The sequence below is a fragment of the Carex rostrata genome, chromosome 20 (assembly GCF_964058835.1).
Source record: "Carex rostrata chromosome 20, lpCarRost1.2, whole genome shotgun sequence".
In the NCBI taxonomy this organism is placed as follows: domain Eukaryota; kingdom Viridiplantae; phylum Streptophyta; class Magnoliopsida; order Poales; family Cyperaceae; genus Carex; species Carex rostrata.
This window is the reverse complement of record NC_135937.1, coordinates 7,009,600-7,031,807: the sequence shown is the minus strand read 5'-3', so window position 1 is coordinate 7,031,807 and position 22,208 is coordinate 7,009,600. Positions and strand designations below refer to the sequence as shown.

General features: G+C 34.4%; 2 protein-coding genes and 1 long non-coding RNA gene across 3 annotated transcripts; 2 read left to right on the top strand and 1 right to left on the bottom strand.

Annotated features, from left to right (window-relative positions):
* The first annotated feature begins 52 nt into the window (after positions 1–52).
* LOC144572297 (uncharacterized) lies at positions 53–3,619 on the top strand. The gene is made up of 2 exons (XM_078321809.1): positions 53–579; positions 2,621–3,619. Exons 1-2 carry the CDS (start codon positions 103–105, stop codon positions 3,419–3,421), a joined length of 1,278 nt encoding a protein of 425 aa, XP_078177935.1. The 5' UTR covers positions 53–102; the 3' UTR covers positions 3,422–3,619.
* A 4,609-nt stretch (positions 3,620–8,228) lies between these two features.
* Positions 8,229–9,642, bottom strand: LOC144572221 (uncharacterized). The gene is made up of 2 exons (XM_078321689.1): positions 9,100–9,642; positions 8,229–9,029 (listed from the first exon to the last, which is right to left on the bottom strand). The coding sequence occupies exons 1-2, from the start codon at positions 9,550–9,552 to the stop codon at positions 8,229–8,231; spliced, it is 1,254 nt and encodes a 417-aa protein (XP_078177815.1). The 5' UTR covers positions 9,553–9,642.
* A 9,488-nt stretch (positions 9,643–19,130) lies between these two features.
* Positions 19,131–19,981, top strand: LOC144572741 (uncharacterized). Its single transcript, XR_013517796.1, has 2 exons — positions 19,131–19,439; positions 19,704–19,981. It is a non-coding gene; the product is annotated as an uncharacterized LOC144572741 (long non-coding RNA).
* Positions 19,982–22,208: the final 2,227 nt, after the last annotated feature.

Here is a 22,208-nt window from a genome sequence, read left to right as displayed (position 1 = left end):
ATCAAAACTTCCATTTCTCCTTCTCTCTCTCTCTCTCTCTCTCTCTCTCTCTCTCTACAGAAACTGAAAAAAAAAAAAAAACAGCACCTAAAAACAGAAACGATGCAAAAACACATGGATGCACCGCTAAAAGCGCCACCTCCTCCTCCTTCTCCGGCGATGCATGATAGCAATAAGCTCGGCAACTCTCACGGGCGCTATTTTAAGCTGTTGTATCCTCTGATTGTGTTCGTCCTTTTCATCTCCATCATTGTTTGTTCCTTAAATTACGAAAGTATACCCTGGAACTATTCCTTCCCTTCAGAAAAATATAGCACCTCGCGCATGGCGATCTGTCTTGTGGGAGGAGCCAGGAGGTTTGAGTTAACTGGACCCACCATTTTGGAGCACGTGTTGAATGTTTATCCAGAAGCGGATCTGTTCGTGCACAGTAACTTGGATGAGAATAGCTTCAAGCTTTCATTGCTTCGATTTGCACCACGTGTCACGGAGATGAGGATCAGGAAGCCGGGGATCTTACCAGAGACCGAGGAGCAGAGGAGGGTGCTCACAAAGAGTAATTCGCCTAATGGAATTCAGGTTTGACATTCAATCCTTCATTTTTTATTGTTATTTTATTGCTATTCTAAAGTTTTGATGCGTTGGTGCTCGCTCAGAGGTTGGTAGATGCTCCTATGTCCCGATTGGTTGTTGTGTGTATATATATATTGTTATATAGATAGATGCTTTTTCTCTGTCTCTCTCTGAATCAGGTGGAGGTTACGGTTGTTTCAACGTGCTGTAATTTGTTATATTTTTCACATGTTTTGTTTGGTTATTTTTGTCGTATATGAGTTCGGATTCACTGGAGTGGATCTCATTTTCTGGGTAAAGAGCCTGCAAGGCTGCAACGGTACCTTCGTTGTTTAATTACTGGAGACAGAATGAATAAATCGACCTGATCCCGATGTACTGTATATTATGTTTTCTTTTTTTCCTTTAATTTTAGAACACCAACTTTTGCACATGGGAAATAAATCTGCTGTGATTCCAATGGAATAAGAGGACGATCGATGTTATTCCATTGGAATCACAGCAGATTATTTCCAAATGTGTTGGATAAGATTTTGCGAATGTTGGGTTGGGAACGATTAAAAGTTTATGATGTTTATCCTTAAATATATATATATATATATATATATATATATATTCTTGAGTACAGAACCATATATGAGTGAGTCTATGGTACTATGCATATCACGAGTTGTTACCGTGCTACGGCTCTATATTTGAGTTTTTAAATCCTAACGGTCGATCCGAACCGTTCATCTTGTTCTCCATATTAATGTGTGTTTGGAGACCAAATTTTACATTTTTTGAAAGTTTTTTACTATTTTTTTAGATATTTAGAAAATCACTTGATCTGAAAATTCTGGACCATCCAAAAACAGTGATTTTCAATAAATCTAAAAAAATAGTAAACAAATTTCAAAAAATGTAAAATTTGGTCTCCAAACACATATTAATATGGAGAACAAGATGAACGGTTCGGATCGACCGTTAGGATTTGAAAACTCGAATATAGAGCCGTAGCACGGTGCCAAATCGTAATATGCATAGTACCATAGACTCACTCACCATATATAGATATGTTACCATTTTTTGTACTTATATTTGAAATTTTTTGGTCAAGAATATATATAATAATATAAAATATCTTATATTTATTTCTTTTTGAAATAATTGAATGTCTGTCTCAATTACAGTGAGCTACGGTATATATAATCATTATTATATTTCATAAAATATAATTTTAACATAATATATTAAGAATATTTAATTTCTTTTAAGATAAAAAAAATGAGTTTACTTTATCAACAAGATGTTCTTCAGACTAGCTAATAATTCCAATCAAACTCGTACAACATTTCGTATTGATCGATCCAGGCTCATCTAGAAAGAACAGTATCACCTTCCACAATTGCAAGAGATATGTTTTTTTTTTCCAACATTTTTCCGGAAACATAATGACCCACACATTTAACTGCCGGCGTTTGAAGATTTGGTACAGAGACAGAGTTGATCAGAACGTACAATACAAACTAATTAATGGTAAAAAGGACACAACAAAAGTAACATATTTGCATTGAACTTAATTAATGCACATGTATACCGTAATTCACTTTAACTGAGATGGACATTCAGGGTCTGTTTGGTCAGATCACTATTCACGTGGGGAAAAAAAAATTCAGTTCAACTGAATTTTTTTTTTCCCACGGGAACAGTGTTTTTCAGTTCAAATCCCGTGCCCGCGCCCATTCCCATTTGTCGGCCGAACAGGCCCTCAATTATGTCAAGCTTTCATGATTCCAATCTTCAACTGGCACGTGCCACGTGGCTAGGTTAACCAGAGAGAGCGAGAAAAAAAAAAAAATCTCATTTGAGTTGGAAATTTTTGTATTATTCACACCAATCAGTCAAATGAAGTATATATCTTTCAGATTTAGACTGCTTTGTTTTTTAGTTAATTAATTAGAAGCAATTTGAAAATATCAATCAGTTGCAAAACAGCGACCCTTATACAAGGCCACTCGATTTTCTGTAACCAGATAATACAGCCATTTTTGTTTTATTTTTACAGGGTTTGTTGCAATACTTTGACCTGGTAGAAGGCTGCCTTGACATGATACGTGCGCAGGAATTACAAGGCAGCTTTAAATATGACTGGATTGTGCGAACCCGGGTTGACGGGTACTGGTCCGGTCCTCTGGATCTGAAAACCTTCATACCGGGTTCATATGTCGTGCCCGAGGGATCCCGGTTTGGTGGCCTGAACGACCGCCTAGGAATCGGGGACAGAAACACGACAGAAGTGGCTTTATCCCGACTTACTCTCGTCCCACAATTAGGATCAGCCGGTTTCCACGATCTCGATTCCGAATCAGCATTTCTGGCGCAGCTTAAAGTAAACAAAATACCCCCAGAGGAACTCAGGTTTCCGTTCTGTATTTTGTCAGATCGTCAGTATAATTACCCGCCAGATCTCTACGGTGTCCCGGTTGCATCGATAAGTAGCCCGGGCCCACTAAGTGGTGCCAAGTGCCGGCCATGCAAGCCGATATGCAAAGGTAAGTGCTTGAAACAAGTGGGCCCCAGGATGGATAAGGGGTGGGGCTGGAGCGAATGGAGACATGGCAGCATGGAGCTGTGTGATGCGAGAAAGCCGTGGGAGGAAGGCTGGGAGAAGATATTTGATGAAGTTGCGGGAGAGGCGGCGGCCACTGTGAGGCGTAGAGTTAAAGAAATGAAGCTTGATGACTGTGTGCAAGAGATGGATGGGTTGAGGAGGAAGACGAAGAGATGGAACGGTCCCGACTCGGCTGAGATATGTAAGTTGGGTTCGTTGAAAACCCGGCCAACATCTAGGAAATTCCAGCTTTAATTTTTTTTTTTGATCTAATCCTTGAGAAATTTTGAAGGTTTTCTGAGCGTAAAAAGAGGAATAAAATTTTAGAGAAAAAGCATAGAAGATAAGAAGAATATATAGATTTTGCACATATGTATATAGTATATACATATATAGGGGATTTCGTATTGGATTTGTTAATTGTCAGATGTCAATAAATTCTAGCTTTCAGAATCCATTTTCTCTTTGTAGCTATATCCTTCGTCTGTTGTTAATTCTTCGTAGTAATACCAAAATTTGTGAACTCGTCTCTTCATGGAATAGAGAAAGCAACAAAGCATTAGTTCTTATTTGTAAAACATGGTTGTTTTTAGTTAATTATTCCAGAAGTTAACGGTAGTACGTATTAGGGATATTATAAAAGACCAATTAGGGGGAGTTTGGTGTAGGTTCGGGGAACCTGGTCAAGCGTCACTTTCATTGTTTGGCGTTTCCTTTCGTGATTTGCTGAAATTTGATAAGGTTGTTTAAGCAACAGGGAGAAATCGTCCGATTGGTCTCCCATTATTATTTGCTTAAAATTAGGTTCTTCTGCGGCGAATGAAGATGCGGCCACTCAATCGTCGTCTATTTTTATTTTTTGTTTTTGTTTTTGATAATAGTGAAGTTATCACCTGTTTCATTAAGAAACCACATGCATGTTCTTGCAAAGGATGAGGAATCGTCATCTATTTTAATAATCAATTTAGTCCAGTTATTAATTTTCTTTTAACAACATCTCGTAGCGATAGAATTAGAAAAAAAGCTTGTAGTACGTGTCTTGTTCGATATTGGTTAACTCGCTCGATTTTGACTCGGATCGTTATTAGTGGGTTCTAGCTCGAGCTAGTTCGACTCATTTCTCAGCTCGTTACAAGAAAAATTCAAAGCTATTTGCCGACACTTTCACTATTTCTTTTGTGCTCATCATGAGAAGATGAAATTCTTTCTCAGTTGGTAGTCCATGAACAACTCATACTATTAAATCGACGAAATCTTTATTTTTGTGTGGCTTACAACATAAATAATCGGATTGTTAATTAACAAGTTAGTTCAGTTCATAATTGACTCAAATAAAATTCAAGTCTCTCTCGACTTGTTAGTACTTGTTGACATATTTATGTAATGATTACCCCATTGAGTTTCACATTTTTTTCTCTCCTTTTTTTTACAAGGGAAAGAACGATTCTTTTCTCACCTCTTATCTAAGGTACAATTCTTTTGTTATCCACATAATATCCTGTTGTAAATACAAAAGGATCAAAGAAAAAAGTATCCTGTGGGCCAATGCCTTTTTCTGAACGGGGTCGACATCCCCGCAGCAACCTTTATTGAACCTTTCCATCGGAAAAAACAAAGAACTATATATAAACAAGAGGAGGTTCAAATGCATCCATTTTTTTGTGTCTCCGTCGCGTTTTTATTTTTAAAATTTTTAATAATTTAAAATTTAAAACTTAAACATCAAAATAAAACCGTCAGATATGATCTACATCATTTTATTTATGCACATGTAAAAAATTATGACATTTCAATTTTATTTTGATTGTCATCAAGAGCTTGTAAAAAATGCACTAATTTGGATGATTTCTAGACGTTGATTTTTGAACTTATTGATTCACATAAAAATAAAATTGAAATGTGATAATTTTTTATGAGCACATAAAGAAAATAACATAGATCACATCTAACGGTTTTATTTTGACTTTTAAGTTTTAAATCTTGAGTTATTAAAATTTTAAAAAATAGAGACATGATAGAGGCACAAAAAACGGAGGCATTTGAACCCTCCTCTATAAACAATGGACTATATAAAGATGCTAAATTGGAACTGATTTCCTCGTGGATTTGTGGTACATGGAAGGTTCGAGTATATTTTGAAAAAAATTAAGTTATTCTCAGGATATTTTTCTCTATATATCTTTCATATAAGTTGACCCAACTCCTAGAAAGAAAATGATCTCTTACAGGAGTATTTTTTTTTGTTAACCGAACTTGTAGAAAGAAAAAAAAAATCAATTTTTTTTAACCCAACTTCTAGAAAGAAAAAAAAAATTCTATTTTTTTTCTTTTGACAGCAGTTTTTTTTATTCTGATTGAAAGAAGTATGTATTGTAAAAAAAAAAAAAAAAAAAAAAAATCAAATAATTAGTTTGGAAATTCAATATGATTGCTGATAGTGGGTGTTGGAGGTCTTTGGAAGGGAATTCAGATCAAGTCAGCTACAAGCCTACATGATCCTGTCAAGTAAGATTTGAAAAGCCAAGTAAAAAAATATATATATGAGCAGGATTAAAATGTATTATTAGTTTTATATTTCAATAATTTTTTATATTTTTATTTATGTATTTAAAATTTGAACAGTCGATCCGAATAGTTCAACATAATTTTTGGAGATCAAATTTTATATTTGTTTGAAGGTTTTTTTTTACTATTTTTACGAAAAAGAAATAATACAGACGTCACTGTTAATTATGAAAATTTTCTTAATTATCAAAACATACAGACGTCACTATTAATTGTCCTTCAAATAAATAAATTCATGATAACATTTTAATACTATAAGCAGATCAGATGAATTGATCAAAGGTTTCATATAAAATAAATTAGGTACCCATGCATGGTTGTTGCTGTGGCCATTTTTCCACCAGCCTTGCTTTTCTAAATAACGCCTCCTTAGATTGAATTTATTTCAAACATATATTTTTTAAGCTTGTGACATTATTGTTAGATCAATTTGACTTGTTATTAGAAAAATTATTGAAAAAAAAAATATGAATGAAATCCAACCAGGAACGGAGCCGGGATTTTAATCATGAAGATTGAAAAGCCAAGTAAAAAAAAAATATTAATGATTAATTTTTTTAATTATATATACTTATATTTGACAATCAATAAACTTTGTTGTAGTTAAGAGTACAAGTTTACAAATCACACGTAAAAAAATAATATAAGCATAAACTCAAATGCTCATTAGTCCAAAATAAAATATAATTATAATGGAAAAATAAGTCTTAAAATGAACAGAATATCGTGTTTAATAGAAAATTATTAGATTTTTTACATTCTTATTTGATGGCCTGATCCGACAACGGTTAGGATTAAAAGATCAAACAATTAAATCTAACATAAGCCACTAGATGAGCAATTGTGATCAATGAAGAATCTTGAAGGCTGGAGTAAATCTGTAATTCAGATTAGGTAAATGTGCCTAATCAGGTTAGATCACAACAACATAAATTTATACAAATTATAAAGTAAATTTATATATCAAATAGGCCCAAATATCTAAGATTTAGATGGGCCTTCATTCTATCTTGAGCAGGATAACAAGGTTAAATGCTTCTAATATCTGAAACATGTCTGTAATCTTGGCCCAAGTTATATTAGTTTTTATTTTCAAGCCCAACACATATTTCGTAATTGCTTTTAGGCCCATCTCAGCATTTTGAAATTAAATTTGGAAACAATTTGCAAATGACCACAATGCACATCCTCCTAGGAGGAAACAAATTGCAAATTTTGAAAAACAAACAATGAATCAAATCCCGAAATTTTTTTTTTTTATGAAAATAAAATAATGTTTTACCAAATGCAAGTAGGTGTGTAAGGGAACGATCAGAATTCAGGCCAATCCGGCCCAAGCCTATAACGCACGGGGCCCTTTAATATTAGTACAGATCTCAATCGGATGGTCCACATTTTAACTCAAAATTTGAGTTAATGCAGAAGATATGAATTCGGTGTGTAAGCGGGTAATATCCATCCGATCAAATGCATTTTCTTTTACAAACAATTACTATCCGGAGTACATATATGTCCCAACTTTTGTTAGATTTGCTTGTGGGACTAATGGCTAGGTCCAGAGCAAATGCACTTTTTCATAGGCTTGTTCCTTCCATTTTGTTTGTCTTAGCCCAAGTTCCAGCAGGTCCTCCTCTCATTCATTCTTTTCTTTCGGCCCAATTGACAGCATTTTTTTTGCTAACGCCTTTTCTTTCGGCCCAGTTGGGATGCCTCTACCTTAAAATTTATATGACTCGATTATTTGACAATTTGTCATTTTGTATTCGAATATGTATTTATAAATTATCTGCTCTGTATCCGTATTCGATTAAGGCGCATTTAATTTTTTTTTTTTAAACTTAATAGTGGCTACTAATTAAGTTGAAACTGCATTTGATTTTAACGTTTACTATCTGTATCCATAATAATCGAGAATAATCTATAACAGTTTGATTATTATCAACGACTAATCGACCGATTAATTGATCTCCCAGGTAAGTATGCTTTTCTTCTCAAAAAAAGAGAGAAACCAATCTATACTCCGAGGCAGCCCGCGCCGACTGAGCGGGCTCTCCCAAGGATTGCGCCGTTTGAGCGCGTTCACACAACAGAGCAGGTTAAATATGCCTTGCGGCGATTGAGCTGACCTAAACGCCCGTTTTTTACAACACTGAATCAAACACGTCATAAAATTATAATTCTGTGTTAAAAAACTATAAAATACTACAATGAACTACCTGTGCACTCTTTTGGAGTACAGATAAAAAAGCAACGGTCGTTTGCTCCTAACTCTTTTTGCCTCAGGAAAAATATGATTTGCTCAAAGATATAAGGCGGGAAAAGGAAAAGATTCACATTATTCATGAAACACCAATTTAAGAATATTGAAATATTGAATTTTGAAAAATTGCACACATTTATCATTAACCAGACAAACTCATGAGCTCTTAACTATTTTATTTCTTATAGTATAGTAGGTGGAGAAAAATAATACAAGGTTCCAAAGGAAAACATAAATTTATAAGAATAATCTTCTAGATTTTCGTTCAACTTGAGGGAAACCCGAATTGCAAATCTCAATCGGATCAGGACTGTTCCATCTCTCAGCTTTCCTCTTCAACCCCTCAACTTCCCGCACACACTCCTCAATCTTCATTTCTTTAACTCTACGCCTCACATTTGCCGCCACAATGCCGGCATCTTTATCGAAAATCTCTTCCCAACCTTCTTGCCATGGCCGGTTTGCGTTACATAGCTCTAGGCTACTGTTTCTCCATTCTGTCCAGCTCCACCCTTTATCCAACTTAGGACCCGATTGTTCCATACACTTACCTTTGCATTGTGGAATGCACGGTCGGCAATAGACCCCACTCAGTGGGCCGGGGCTACTAATTGATGCAACCGGGAGACCAGACTTGTTTGGTGGGTACGGAATTTGACGATCTGTTAAGACGCAGAATGGGAATCTGAGTTCCACTGTGGATATATTAAATAACTTTAGCTGTGCATGGAATGCAGATTCTGAGTTGAGATCATGAAAACTAGCTGAGGCCAAGCGGGGCAAAAGAGAGAATCTAGACAAAGCCACTGCTGAAAAGGAGCTGTTGCCGATTCCTAAGCGGTCGTTCAGGCCTTGAAACCGGGATCCCTCAGGAACAACATATGAACCCCGCTTAAAGGTTTTCTGATCCAGAGGACCTGTCCAGTACCCGTCTACCCTGGTTCGCACAATCCAGTCATATTTAAAGCTGCCTCGAGATTCTTGTGCACTGATCATGTCAAGGCAGCCTTCTACCAGGTCAAAATATTGCAACAAACCCTGTCAAAAAATGATAAGTCAAACCTGCATTCGTTATTTCTTACTGAAAATGTTATAAAATGTTGCAAACCTGAATCCCATTAGGCGAGGAACGAGCAAGAAGAACCCTCCTTTGCTCCTCTGTCTCATTAAACACCATCGGTCTTCTTATCCTCACCTCTGTGACACGTGGGGCTGATCGAAGCAATGACAGCTTGAAACTATTAACATCCAAGTTGCTGTGCACGAACAGATCCGCCTCCGGAAAAACTGTCAAGACGTGTTTCAAAATGGTGGGTCCAGTTAACTCAAACCTCCTAGCTCCTCCCACCAGACATATCGCCACGCGTGATGAGGTGCTAGAATATTGCACAGAAGGAATAGCAAAATAGCTTGCAGGATCTTGATTGTAAAACAAGGATATTAGAAGGATGAAAGGTAATAGGCACAATAAAAGCAGACGGTACATTGGCGGAAGGCCGTGCCACTGTGGAAGCGTGAGGTTCTTGCTATCAGACATGGCCGGAGAGAGAGGAGCTGCCATTTTCAGAGGTCCTTCAAATGGCTGAAGTTGTCTAGCTAGCTATCTTGAAATTGTTTGTGCATCGTTTTTGCTTTTTGTTTATTTTTTGGTCTTCTTTGGTATTCGAGTTCTCTATGGATTTTTTACGTGCGAATTATATTCAAGGAAGGCATAGAATTATACAAGTTAGGTTACTTAAAGTTAACGGGTTCCCTTAAACTTGTTTTGGTAGAAACGGATTACCTTCTTCACAAGAAAATGAATTGTGTATATATATTATATATATATATATAGATAGCTTAGAAGATCAAAAGAAATGCATGAGAGGAGAGAGGGAGAGAGAAAAACCGGCGGGTTTTGATCATGGAGTAGAACTAGGGTGCTCTTAAGCTCACCAAAACTTTGGTGAGCTTAACTCTAAAATTCATTAAATTGATTTAAAATGACGAATCCGATCCGTTGAAACCCGTCTACCTTATGTGTGATGCATCTGCATGTGAAATTTTTAAACATTCAAATTAATTTAGTATAAAGTAAAGTGGTCAAAATTAGAAGGTTAATAAATTAATTTTAGTGCATTCATTTTTGAACGTTTTTTGACCGCTTGACTTTATACTAAATTAATTCGAATGTTTAAAAATTTCACATGTAGATGCATTACACGTAAGGTAGGCGGGTTTTAACGGTTTGGATTCGTCATTTTAAATTGATTTAATGAGTTTTAGAGTTAAGCTCACCAAAACTTTGGTGAGCTTAAAAGCACCCTAGTTCTACTCTTGATCATGTGATCATGTGTATTGGTAGCCGTATTGGCGTGAGGACTCAACCGGACAAGATGTGGCCGGTATCAAATCTATGATTTGAATGATAAAAAAATGAAATATAGAAAACATTAAATTTTGAAAATACACAACTTGGGTCGGTTCGTTCTTTCGCCCAGAGAGCAAAACAGAGATCTAACCTAGCCGCTTTCTTTCTCTACCTCTCTATTTCATTTCTTTTATGTTTTTTCTAGATTTCAATCCAACACGCTAGTATACTCTCCTCTTCCATCTCTATCTTCTTGAGTGAAGAATAGAATGAGAAAGAGGAGAAGGAGCCGAGCCAAGTGGAGCTGACTAGAGCCGAGAGCGCAGTATTGTCGGAGCTTGGAGCGTATTGTCTTTATTCATTTTGATTGAAGCGAGACGGTGAGTTGATCCAGTTGTCGAAGCACCGCGGTGAGTTGATCCAGCCGTCGGAGCGCTGCGGGTGAGTAGAGCCGGCCGTCGGAGTGCGGCGGTGAGTAGTTCGGACTGTCGAATGCGACAGTTATCGAACTAAAACAAATCCAATCGTGGAGAGGGTTAGAGAATAATGTGTTAGGGTGTTTAAGAGTGTAAATAAGTAGAATTAGATGGTGAGAGTAATTTAGATAAATTAATGAGAATAAAAGAGTTTAAATTCAGAAATTAACATCATTTAACTCGTTGTAAATAATTTTTTTTATTAATAAAATTGTTAGTTAACATTTAAATCACTAATTAATTACCTTCAAAAAAAGAAAATACACAACTTATACTTAAATTGTGATCGTTCAGGTCATTGATAGATGGACATTTTGACTTTATTAATATTATTTTTTTGCACTCATATGAACAGGAGATTTGGTTTCACGAGTCGAGAGTTGATAATAGACTTAAATGTTTTCTTTTGGACGATGTAATGGTCTCAAATGTTACCTCACGCTCTATATATACTTCCATCGGCAATAGTAGCTAAAGGCAATGCTTATAAAGTAATAGAATCGGCAATAATTCAATGAATTAAATCTACAAAAAGCAATGTTTATATAAAAAAAAACTGTGTTATCAGAACTGGACCGGATTGGTTGGTTCGATCGGAAAAAATTGGAACCGGTCACCTATCCGGTTTAGTTTACTTAATGGATCGGATATGTTACTGAACCGGAGAAAAATGGTTGAACTGGCCGGATTATATTTAAAATTGCTAAACCAATTTATGTAAAAACAGGTTTAAGTAGAAAAGACATGATTTTCTAGAAAGTTCATTCCACACTCCCTCTCATTAAACCCACGTGAATCCTTGGCTTTTTGATAATCTTCATATAAACTCGGACCACAATATTTCTTTAGAAACTCACTTTATCGCTCATGTATTGATGTGGACCGGATCTAAACAAAAATAAAGCAAAGAGAAATCATTCAAAAACTATACGAAAAGTTAATTTTTAACGGGAAAAAGTGTATACTGCAGAGAGAAACAAAAAAAAGAAATATTTGAGCATGATGTCAAGAAAGCCCTTCTCTTGCTTCTTGTAGGTTAGTAGGTGCCCCCCACTGCAAGCTATCTGATGGCATGAAGGTAATTTCCAATTGGTGTTTCTCTGATCAGCATTTGCTAAACAACGCTCTCTTATTAAGACCCCTGCCTAGTGATTAACACTATTACATTTCGGTGTCAATTTTCAATGTTTTTAATCTAATCGCTTTGTACTAGTTTACTCTATCTCAGAACAATCGTGATTTTAAAAAATAAATAATTTGAACAGAACTAATTAACAGAATATTGAACTTCTATTATTTTTTGTTAGAAAATCCAAAAGTAAATTAACAATTTGATTTTCAGATAATAAGTTATATATGTTTTAAAAAACCAGCGATTGAACTGGTTGAACTACTGATCCAACCAGTGAACCATTGAACCGAAGCTTTGACGGTTCGATGTCCGGTCCGGTGCTGATAACATTGAAAAAAAAAGTTCTTCCTAACGTAGTAGCTTTATTGTTTATATAAATAAATACGTGCGTTGAGAGCAGTGAATATTTATTAAAGAGTTAGGCTAATATGACACTAGTGTTATATCAAACTAAATAACACCACATCTTAAACCCTTAGATATGCTTTAAGATTCGTACTATCTGTTTTTACTGTTCAAGCACTTCATTTTGTACGAATTTTAAAGCAGATCTAAGAGTTTAAGATGTGGTGTTATTTAGTTTGATATAACACTAGTGTCATATTAGCCTAACTCTTTATTAAAGACAGAGAAAAGCAAGCTGATAATTAATGGGCTTCAATAAGTTATGTATAATAACATATGAATCTAAGGTTAAAATAATGGGCTTCAATGTTTATTTCTGAACGATGTCATGGGCTCAAATGTTACCTCACGCTCTATACTTCAATCGGCAAAATTAGCTAAAAAAAGGGTTGAATTATATTTGCATTTTGCAATGTATGCACCTTAATGGAAAGTTTGCCATTTCATAAAAATTTAATGCTTCTATGCACAATATACTGTTTTGAAGATCAACATTCCCGTAGATCAGGAAATTGGCAAACGTAAAGGAACTCGGATTCATACCCGTAGATCAGGAACTCGGACTCTGATTTCTATTTTCGGAATGCATTGGTGCTACTGTACCAATATACTGTTTGTTTTCCTATTATTTTTATATAGTATTTAATTGTTCGAAAGTCAAACCGATGATTATTATTATATTTTCATACATCATCACAGAGGCAGAGTTACAATACAACAAGGAGGGTAGGCAATAGACAACAAGGAGGGTAGGCAGTTGTCTATTTCTGAAAAGAAAAAATTATAATTTGAACCAGATTCTTTAATAGTAATCCTGGATTTAATTCTGCCTACACCTGATTCATATTCTTTAAGTCAATTTTGCATCTTTCGAAGAACGATAATAGTGATTGAGCAAAATTGTAAAGGGCGAAAGTCCTGACTTAGGGAATCAGATCTCCTGCCCCCAGAGTCACTGCGGGGTAGGTCCGGTTACTGTTAAAGAGTTTAGGGTTAAAATAGTTTTGGGTTTAGGTTTTAATGGAGACCCACTCTGCAGTGACTCTAGAGGCAGGAATTTCCTACTCCCAGGAGCATATGATTCGGTTCCTGACTTAGATAGGAAGAAGAATCTTCAACTATTTATGTGACTAGACTTGACGTATAACTTTCTACTGTAGAAAAATTGAATTTCCAGTGGTTCACGGTAAACCTTACTGTTTAATATCTGAATCCAATGAATACTTTTCGTATCCTGTAGCTTGCGAAGTGCTTATTTTGGTTATTTATATTGTATTTTTTATTTGACTAAATTGAAGAACAAGGTAAAAGTGGTTTGTTTATTTATTTGTTGTTTGATTGAATTAAAGAATGGGACTATACTCAGGCTACAAATTTGATTGTTATGAAAATGTAAAAGTAGAAATTAAACTTTTTATATTTTTGTGAATATCATTCAAACTTTTTTAAATTTTATGGAAAAGTATATTTTATTTTAAAATTAGATAAATTTTAATTTTTAAGTAATTATATATTACAAATTTAATTATTATGAGTGTTATATATATTTAAACTATGCTCACTCTGGCTAAGGTATCTTTTTTTTGTTAATTGTAAATATGCAATTTAGTTTGTTAAGTGATATCAATTGTTTTAGAAATTACAAATAATTGTTTGAGTAATTTTGGTATCAATTAGTAATTACAATCGATTCGATAGGCAGAGATGCAATTTTGTAAGTCATTCGAGAGAAGATGGAAAGGGAGTTACGAAGGCGATTTGAATATGAACCCGTTTAGGAAAAAAGAATTCGAACCTGATTTCTGCCTACTCCTGGCTCAAATCCTGGCTACGCCACTGCAGACACACCGATGATTATTATTATATTTTCATATTGTGATAGCATAATAAGAATTATAAAATATATAAATGTTTAAATGAAAAAATAAACGTTAGAAGAAAATAATTAAGTATTTACAAGAATACTAACTAATTTAATGTTAAAAAGTAAAAACACAACTATTCGGTCATTTTCCTATTATTTTATATTAAAAATAACTAATTAAATATTTACATGTACAACATATATGTTAAAAAATTAAAAAAACTAGACGTATTAAAAAATAACACTAATATGATCACTTAATAAAATAAATTCAGCACATTTTTCATACTTTAAATAGTTTGAGGGTTCCTGTACGTTATTCTGTAATTTTAACACTTCCAAATTAAACAGACTGCTTTTTGAAAAAACAGTTCCATCTTATTTCACATGAATCTCATTCTTGCAAATGTCATATAGCTCCTTCAAATGTTTGAAAAATAGACCTAATTCTGCAAGCAAAGCAAAATTTTTTTTTTTTTTTTTTGAAAGAAGTGGCTTAGCCACCGATTTCATATAACAGAAAATCATACAATATCAATTAGTATCAATCAGCTGGTGCCGATATATCAATAAAACAAGACAATATATAGAAACCTATTACAGCATAGCATAACCAAAACAAGTAATCAACAAGTAAACAGAACATATTATAACACCAAAAAAAAAACCATGAACATGCCAATAGTCACTCAAGAAAGCAAATTATTAAAAAAGTTTTTTTTTATTTTTTTTATTTTTTTTATTTTTATGAATATATATGGTTACATCATATCAGATTATATTATCGAACCTAATGAGCAATAATCTATTCACAACCCTATAATTTCACGCCTATATAATTTACTCTTAAATAAGTTTATAAATTTTTATTGAAGCATAGAAGCTTTAAAATTTTTATTGAAAACGTGACCAAAGCTTGCCATTAAGGCTTATAAGTAGCCATTATGGTGCATACATTGCAAAATGCAAATATAATTCATCCATTTTTTCAAAACAATTTGAGCCCATTACATCGCCCAGAAGAGAACATTTAAGCCCATTATAATTCCTAGACTAATATGGTAATTAGTTACTCCAAAATTCAAGAATTTAAGAATTATTCCTCGTAACCAATACCAACGTCCAGCCCAGTTAACCCTCGCTCCAGGTCCAATTAGGGGTGTTCATTGGGTCTGGTTTTGGTTTTGAACCGAACCAAATTAGTTTGGATCAAACGGTTAGGTCTTTTGGTTGAATGGTTCGGTTCAGTTTGTTTTTTAAAACCAAATTAAATTTGGGTTCGGTTCGGTTTGAAATTTTTTAAAACCAATTAAATAATTAACCAAATCCGACCGAACTTTTATATATTATAAATTTGGTCCGGACTACTCCGATTTATTTCTTAATACCCCGATTTATTTCTTAATCAATTACTTTAAATATTTATGTTTATCTCTTAATATACTTCGGTTTATTATAAATCAATTGCTTTAAATAAGGAAATTAATATATTTACGTTTGAACCGAACAAATCGAAATAAAACTTTGGTTCAAATGCAATGCTAAATTGTTTCGGTTCGATTATATTTTTGAAACCGAATTATAACTTTAGTTTGCCTAGTTCAGTTCGGTTTCAACCGGACCAAACCGATAAACACCCCCGGTCCAATCCACGTGACTATACATCAAACCCGCCGGTTCTCTCTCTCTCTCTCTCTCTCTGTTTTTAAATTCTTGGCACAGGCTGCTGTGTGGTGCGATTAAAAAAATCAATACTTCATTACAACATGCTACGTCTCTCTCCTCTCATGCATTTCTTTTGGAGAAAAGGTATAATCCCCCGGCCATCAGTCCCCGGAAAATCCCCGACGCGCTTTCAACGTACTTCTAACGGATTTTAACGGTCCGACTGGATAAACCTCCCTAACTGATTTTAACGGTCCGACTGGATAAACCTCCCTTCTTCATTCATTAAGGCGATTTAATGGTTTTTAAAATCTCCGATCCCCATCCTCTTTTTCTTTTCTTTCCAGATCTCTCCCGTACAAATTTTCATTTCGAATCTCTCCACTCCGCTGATCTCAATCGGGCGCGGCACCACCGATCAGACCAGGCACCACTGATCGGAGCTCTCTCTCTCTCTCTCTCTGTCTCGCTACTCCTTTTATCTCTCTACAGATGGCACCGATCCTGTTCAAGCAAGGTCCCAGCAGCGCCAAGTCGATCAGGAAGTGACGCGTAGTTGTGGGATATACAGTGTCGTGTCGGTGTTGTGCGCCGAGGAGGCAGAGGTTGTGTTAGCTGCCTAGCCTCTTCTCCATTGCAGGTACCTCGCCGAAATTATTGTCAGTGTCAATGAGCTCAGATCACTTAGATCAGTGGACAACAGATCGTCACCTGAGCTCAGATTGCTAAAGAGGTATCTACAGTTGACGGTAATTTACTCTCTAAATTTCCAATTTTAGACTAGAGCACATGAGGTGTTTGTGTAAATGACATTTTAAATATACTTATCTAATATGTACTATTTTCTGATTTCATGAGGTGGTTGAAGAAGAGGTTGATGCCAGAGACAATAATTTCATCAATCGGTTCAAGGAGCAACTCAAGGTTTAGAGGTTGAATTCAATTTTGAATTACAAAGAGATGCTTAATTGCAGAAGGTAGATTCATCACTCAAGTTGAACAATTTTTATACGACAGCTTGCAGTTTTGAATTTCCATACTATATAGGTCTCATTTGATTGTTGATAATGTGTTAGTATCAACACTATGTTGATTTTGCACTTCATCTTTATCATCCTATATAGGTCTCACAAAGAAATCAGGGTAGTTATTTCAATCAGAATTGGTTTTATTGTAACAATTATTCCACCAGAATTTTCTTAATATCAGAGTGTTTAAGCTTCTATTTATTTCCAAAGTAAATGAGATAGAGCCTAATCCAATTTTGATCTGACTTGCTTTCTTATTACTGGCAAACTTTGACTTTGAATAGCAAGTGTTCTTCTTACCCTTTTATGCTCATTATTCATTGTTATGGTTGTATCATTGACCCCCCTTCCCCATAATGGCATCATATTCCAAAACTAATTGAATCAAGCCATACACGTGCAACAGTTAGCATCAAATTTATAACAACAAATATATGAAATATATCTTAAGTATCACAATAACTAGGAGACTGCAATTGGTATCAAATATTATTTTGTTCACAATATGGAAGGCACAGCCAGCACTGGTATGTACCCTCTGCATCGTTGTAAAATCTTGCATCTGGTAAGTTATTTTCATTTATTCTCTTAACATACATGTATAGCATAGTTAACTCCATACCACACATATAGTACACTAATTGAAATTGAAATAAAAAAATGTTTAAGGTGAGGCATGCACGAGGGATTGAAGGGTTATCTTTCATATTTCAGTTCAGTTCTCAGATTTTTTTTGTACACATGAACTGTAGAGTCTAGAGTTATGTCCCTGATGTCTTTGCATACACATTTGTGATTTTTTCATGATTTTTATATATTTATTTCATTAATTTTGGCATAGAGTATATTATGTTGACTGTTTTGCCCATTATAAACATCTAAACTTTAGAAAATTATTGTGAGCAATTGGCTACACCATATTTTTAGTTCTTTATCTGAAAATGATGGTCAATTAATGTATTGTATGCTAAAAAAATATCAAAAATTTATGAAGACTAGGAACTCTATGAAACCTATGGATTTGTGAGGGGCAGTTCATAGGCCAGCGAACAATATTTTACACCTTTTTTGTTTTTGTCAGTTTGATATTAAAAAATCAGTTTAAAATCACCAAAGTCCCTATAAATGGAAAATTTTGTACAGTGGTATTTAGCATGTTGTATTCTAGATCACCTGTCAAAATGAGAATAGATGAAAGATATTTGTTGACTTCAAAAAAGGAAGTTAACTTCTGACTCTGTGATCATCCTCTTCTAATCTGATGCATTTAGTCTGTTTTTACTGGTTCATTACATGATTCTTACATTAGATTTACAGGATTCATCGCTAGAGTGTATATAGCATGGTTTTGGATTCAATTCACCACTAGGTAGTCTGTTAGTGGCAGGTCTTCTATGACAGAGGCTGGTTTGCATAGCTCCATCAATACTGCTGCCATAAAATCCAAGGGCATCAGTTGTTATTGGGTCACTGACACAATGCAGCTCTATACGCTGCTAATTTCATTTCATTGGGTAATATGGCAGCAGATGCAAACTCCAGACGTGCCGGGATTTTCTTATCGTATTCTGCAATGCCTGCTTATAAATTATGAGAAAAGGTATTGTCCCCCGTCTACTAATCCCCCGAAAATCCCCGGACTTCTGCCATGGCAAATCCTTCCTCAACGCTAGTGGATTGCTCTCGTTCCTTAATGCTGCAGCTGCTTCTGCCACGGCAAATCCTGCTTCACATGTTTGAGGCATCAGATTTTTTTATGTTTCGCAGATATTTCGTATTTTTTAGTTCAATCCCTTTGAATTTGACAGTAAAATTTAAATTAGAGTTTCATTACCTTCTCGCTATATAAATGTCAAAGAGAATGTGAAATTAAAGAAGAAGAAAAATCATGCTTATAACTTGTTTGTTGAAATGCCTGTAGTTATGCAATGGATTTTACTGTGGAGAGACCTGAAGATGCTTTGACACACATACAGTTGCTCGAGGCAGCACGAGATCCTGCTAATTTCCCAAGTCCTGACCTTCTCTGTATAAGGGGTTTAGGTACAAATTTCAGGCACATGCAAATCGGCTGACCTTTCTCGGTATGTTCATATTAGGTTTCATGTATCTAAAGTAAGAAATTCTATGCCCCTAGAAGAATCAGGTTTGTCAGTTAGACTTAACCATACTGTGTTGTTTGCTAATTGAGCACCAACTTCATCCCAGTTCATAGGAGTTAGAGGAAAAGAACTTCACAATTGACAGAGTCCGGATTTGTTATTCCCCATTTTCAAGAACGACAGAAACTGCTAGAGAAGTTGCTAGAGTTTTGGGAATTTCAATTGATAGCTCCAGTTGTAAAGTGAGTTTTATTTGTGTAGACTGAATGCGTTTTCAAAATATTTCACTATGGAGTTCACTTTTTATATGTTTTTATGGCACAAAATTGAGGTCAGTTGGTAATGATTTGGGTTAATGTTTTGTAAGAAATTGTAGAATTGCGTGAATGATATTTTCGGACACTTGAGCTCCTTTCACATGATAAGGTGAGTCATTGAGTTGGCTTTCAATATATAGTGCACCGTGTAGTAGTAGCAGCAGCAGCCTTTCTTGAATGAGCGATTGTTCTCTTTGAAAAACGAAGTTTGCAAATGATTTGTTCACATTGAGAAGTTCAGAAGACATGAAACTCTCTTTTAAACGTGAATCAAAACAGATTTATTGACAAGGTGTACTGGTGGTATCTTATCGATAATTTTTTTGGTTTTAACTTTTTGTACACGTAGCTAAAATTAGTTTCAATTTAACAGTATGCAGAGGTGTGGGCCCTTTATGAAAAAAATCATTTTATGCCACCGGAAGGCAGTGAAAGTGTTGCTGATGTTGCTTCGAGACTTAGGGCAGCTTTGCTTGCTACTGAGACAGCATTTCAAGGGTATTCCATTGCAGTTTTCTTTTTTCTTTGGCTGAAGTTACTGCATTTGAATTTCAGAATTTGAAATTCTATGCCACTAAATATTCCTGTGAAGTATGTAGATTGTAGACTAATTGCACACCCAATCAACTCAATCAATTTGCTTGTTTAACACATCTTCTCACTTTCTTTCGGTGCTCAATTTCAAATCAAGGATTAGTGAACTACCATGCCAAGATGGGATACCATAGTTGTTGGGTACTCAATTCAAGCATATACTTACTGGTATTAAATTATTCCTGGTTTATGGACCTGTTGGTATCAACTCTTACACTTCATTTAACTTGTCCATTTAGCAGTCACAATTGTCAATTGCGAAGATGCTAAAATAGTGCAAAGTGTAATGGTAATCTTGGCTTATAACTAGTGACCATGTTCGTATAGATTTTATATAAGATTTCTTTTCATTATTAATATGTTATATTAATCAAGAGTAGGGTTAAAATGCACTATTAGTTTTGTATTCCAACCATACCCCACATCTCTATCTCCGTTTACAAAGTTTAAACAGTTGATCCGAACCGTTCATCTTGTTCTACATATTAAAATGTGCTTAGAGACCCAATTTTATATTTTTTGAAATTTTTTTACTATTTTTTGGCAGGTGATTAGAGAGTCAGGTGCTAACCAGGCAGGGGAGAGGCGACACTTTGAGTAACCTTTGCTCTTTCTTTTGTTTTTTTCTTTATGTAAACTTTTTTGTTCAAGGACCTGACATGATCATCCTTCATTGTATCCTTAATTACTGCCTTATTTGGCAATGCAGAGTTGTCAAATGTACTGGGCCTGGTTATTATGTTATACTTTTATAAGTAGTGTTATGTTAGATTTTTTTTCATGTTTGTTTTGATTTGTACATAGTAAGTTAGTAAATATTATTTATGAAGGTGAATTATATCTACAGGATTCTTTAATTATATTTATAGGATTCTAACTTATGTCTATAGAATTCGTTTAACTGTTATTTTAGGTACAAGTTTTACTTTTATTGTGACAAGTTCAACCCCTATTTCTAATATTGCATTAATTCCATGACATTCTTATTAGTTTACAGGATTTAGTATTGAAGTTTACCGAATTTGCTCCATTAGTTTACAGGATCTTTGAAAATATCTGGGGGATTTTTGGAGGACTGGAGTTGGGGGATCTTTGAAAGGTAACGTTCCCCGGGCTACAGTCCTCCGAAAATCCCCGTGTATAAAAGCCTTCTCTTTTTAGCTTAGTTCTGACGCGCTTTCTACTGCCATAATTCCAAGTACAATATGTATGTTCACAGGATAATATGTGTATGTTTACAGGATAATATGTGTATGTTTACAAGATAATATGTGTATGTTCACAGGATACTATGTGTATGTTCACAGGATAATATGTGTATGTTAATAGGATATTATGTGTATGTTTACAGGATAATATATGTGTATGTTCACATGATACTATGTGTAACAAGAATGAGATTTGAAAAAAAAATTGAAAAAAAAAATTTGGAAAAAAAAATTTGAAAAAAAAAATTCGAATTCTTTTTTTTACATTTAAAAAAAATTAAATTTGAAAAATAAAATAAAATATTGAAAAAAAATTAAAAATTGAATTTTTTTTTACCGATTTATAGGATTAAACGAAACTATTTACAGAGTTATGTAGTAAGGTTTACATAATTCAAAATAATTAAAAGTAGTATCTAGAAGGAGGCAAAAAAATTTCGAAGAAAAAATTCAAAAAAAATTTTTGAAAAAAGTTTTGAAAAAAAATTTTGAAAATTTTTTTTGAAAAAAATTCCGAATAAAAATTTTGAAAATAAATTTTGGAAAATAAAAATTCCGAATAAAAAGTTTGAATATAAAGTTTTGAAAAAAAAATTTGAAAACAAAAATTTGAAAATAAATTTGAAAAAAAAACTTGAATATTTTTTACATATTTTTGTTTACAAAGTTTTAATGTAGTTATGGTTAGTTTTTAGTTTTGAAAAGCTGTTAGAGATCTTCTAGATGTGGTCTTGGTTAAAGGTTTAAAAGTGGTCCTAATTAAAGTAGTTAAAGTGGTTAAAGTGGTGGTTAAAGTGGTAGTTAAAGTGGAAGTTATTGGGGACCACACAGAATTGAAAGTTTTATGTTGACAGGATTTGTTGAATTAGTTTACAGGATTTAGTATTGATGTTTACAGGATTTAGTATTGATGTTTACAGAATTAGTTGGGAGATTTTTGGGAGACTGGAGTTGGGGGACTGTTAGCTGCTTCCTTTCTTTTGACCTTTTCTACCTTGTATTCGCGTTGACCTTAAATGAGCTTACTTACTTCGAGTCTTCGACGCCTTCCTTGAATAATTCGCCTGTAAAAATTC

Bases quoted from the DNA above. Each gene is read 5' to 3' on its own strand.
- LOC144572221 (XM_078321689.1), bottom strand. From the start codon at position 9,552: ATGGCAGCTCCTCTCTCTCCGGCCATGTCTGATAGCAAGAACCTCACG. The intron at 9,030-9,099 runs GTTTGCAACATT...ATTTTTTGACAG, and splicing joins CCTCGCCTAATGGGATTCAG to GGTTTGTTGCAATATTTTGA.
- LOC144572297 (XM_078321809.1), top strand. From the start codon at position 103: ATGCAAAAACACATGGATGCACCGCTAAAAGCGCCACCTCCTCCTCCT. The intron at 580-2,620 runs GTTTGACATTCA...TTATTTTTACAG, and splicing joins ATTCGCCTAATGGAATTCAG to GGTTTGTTGCAATACTTTGA.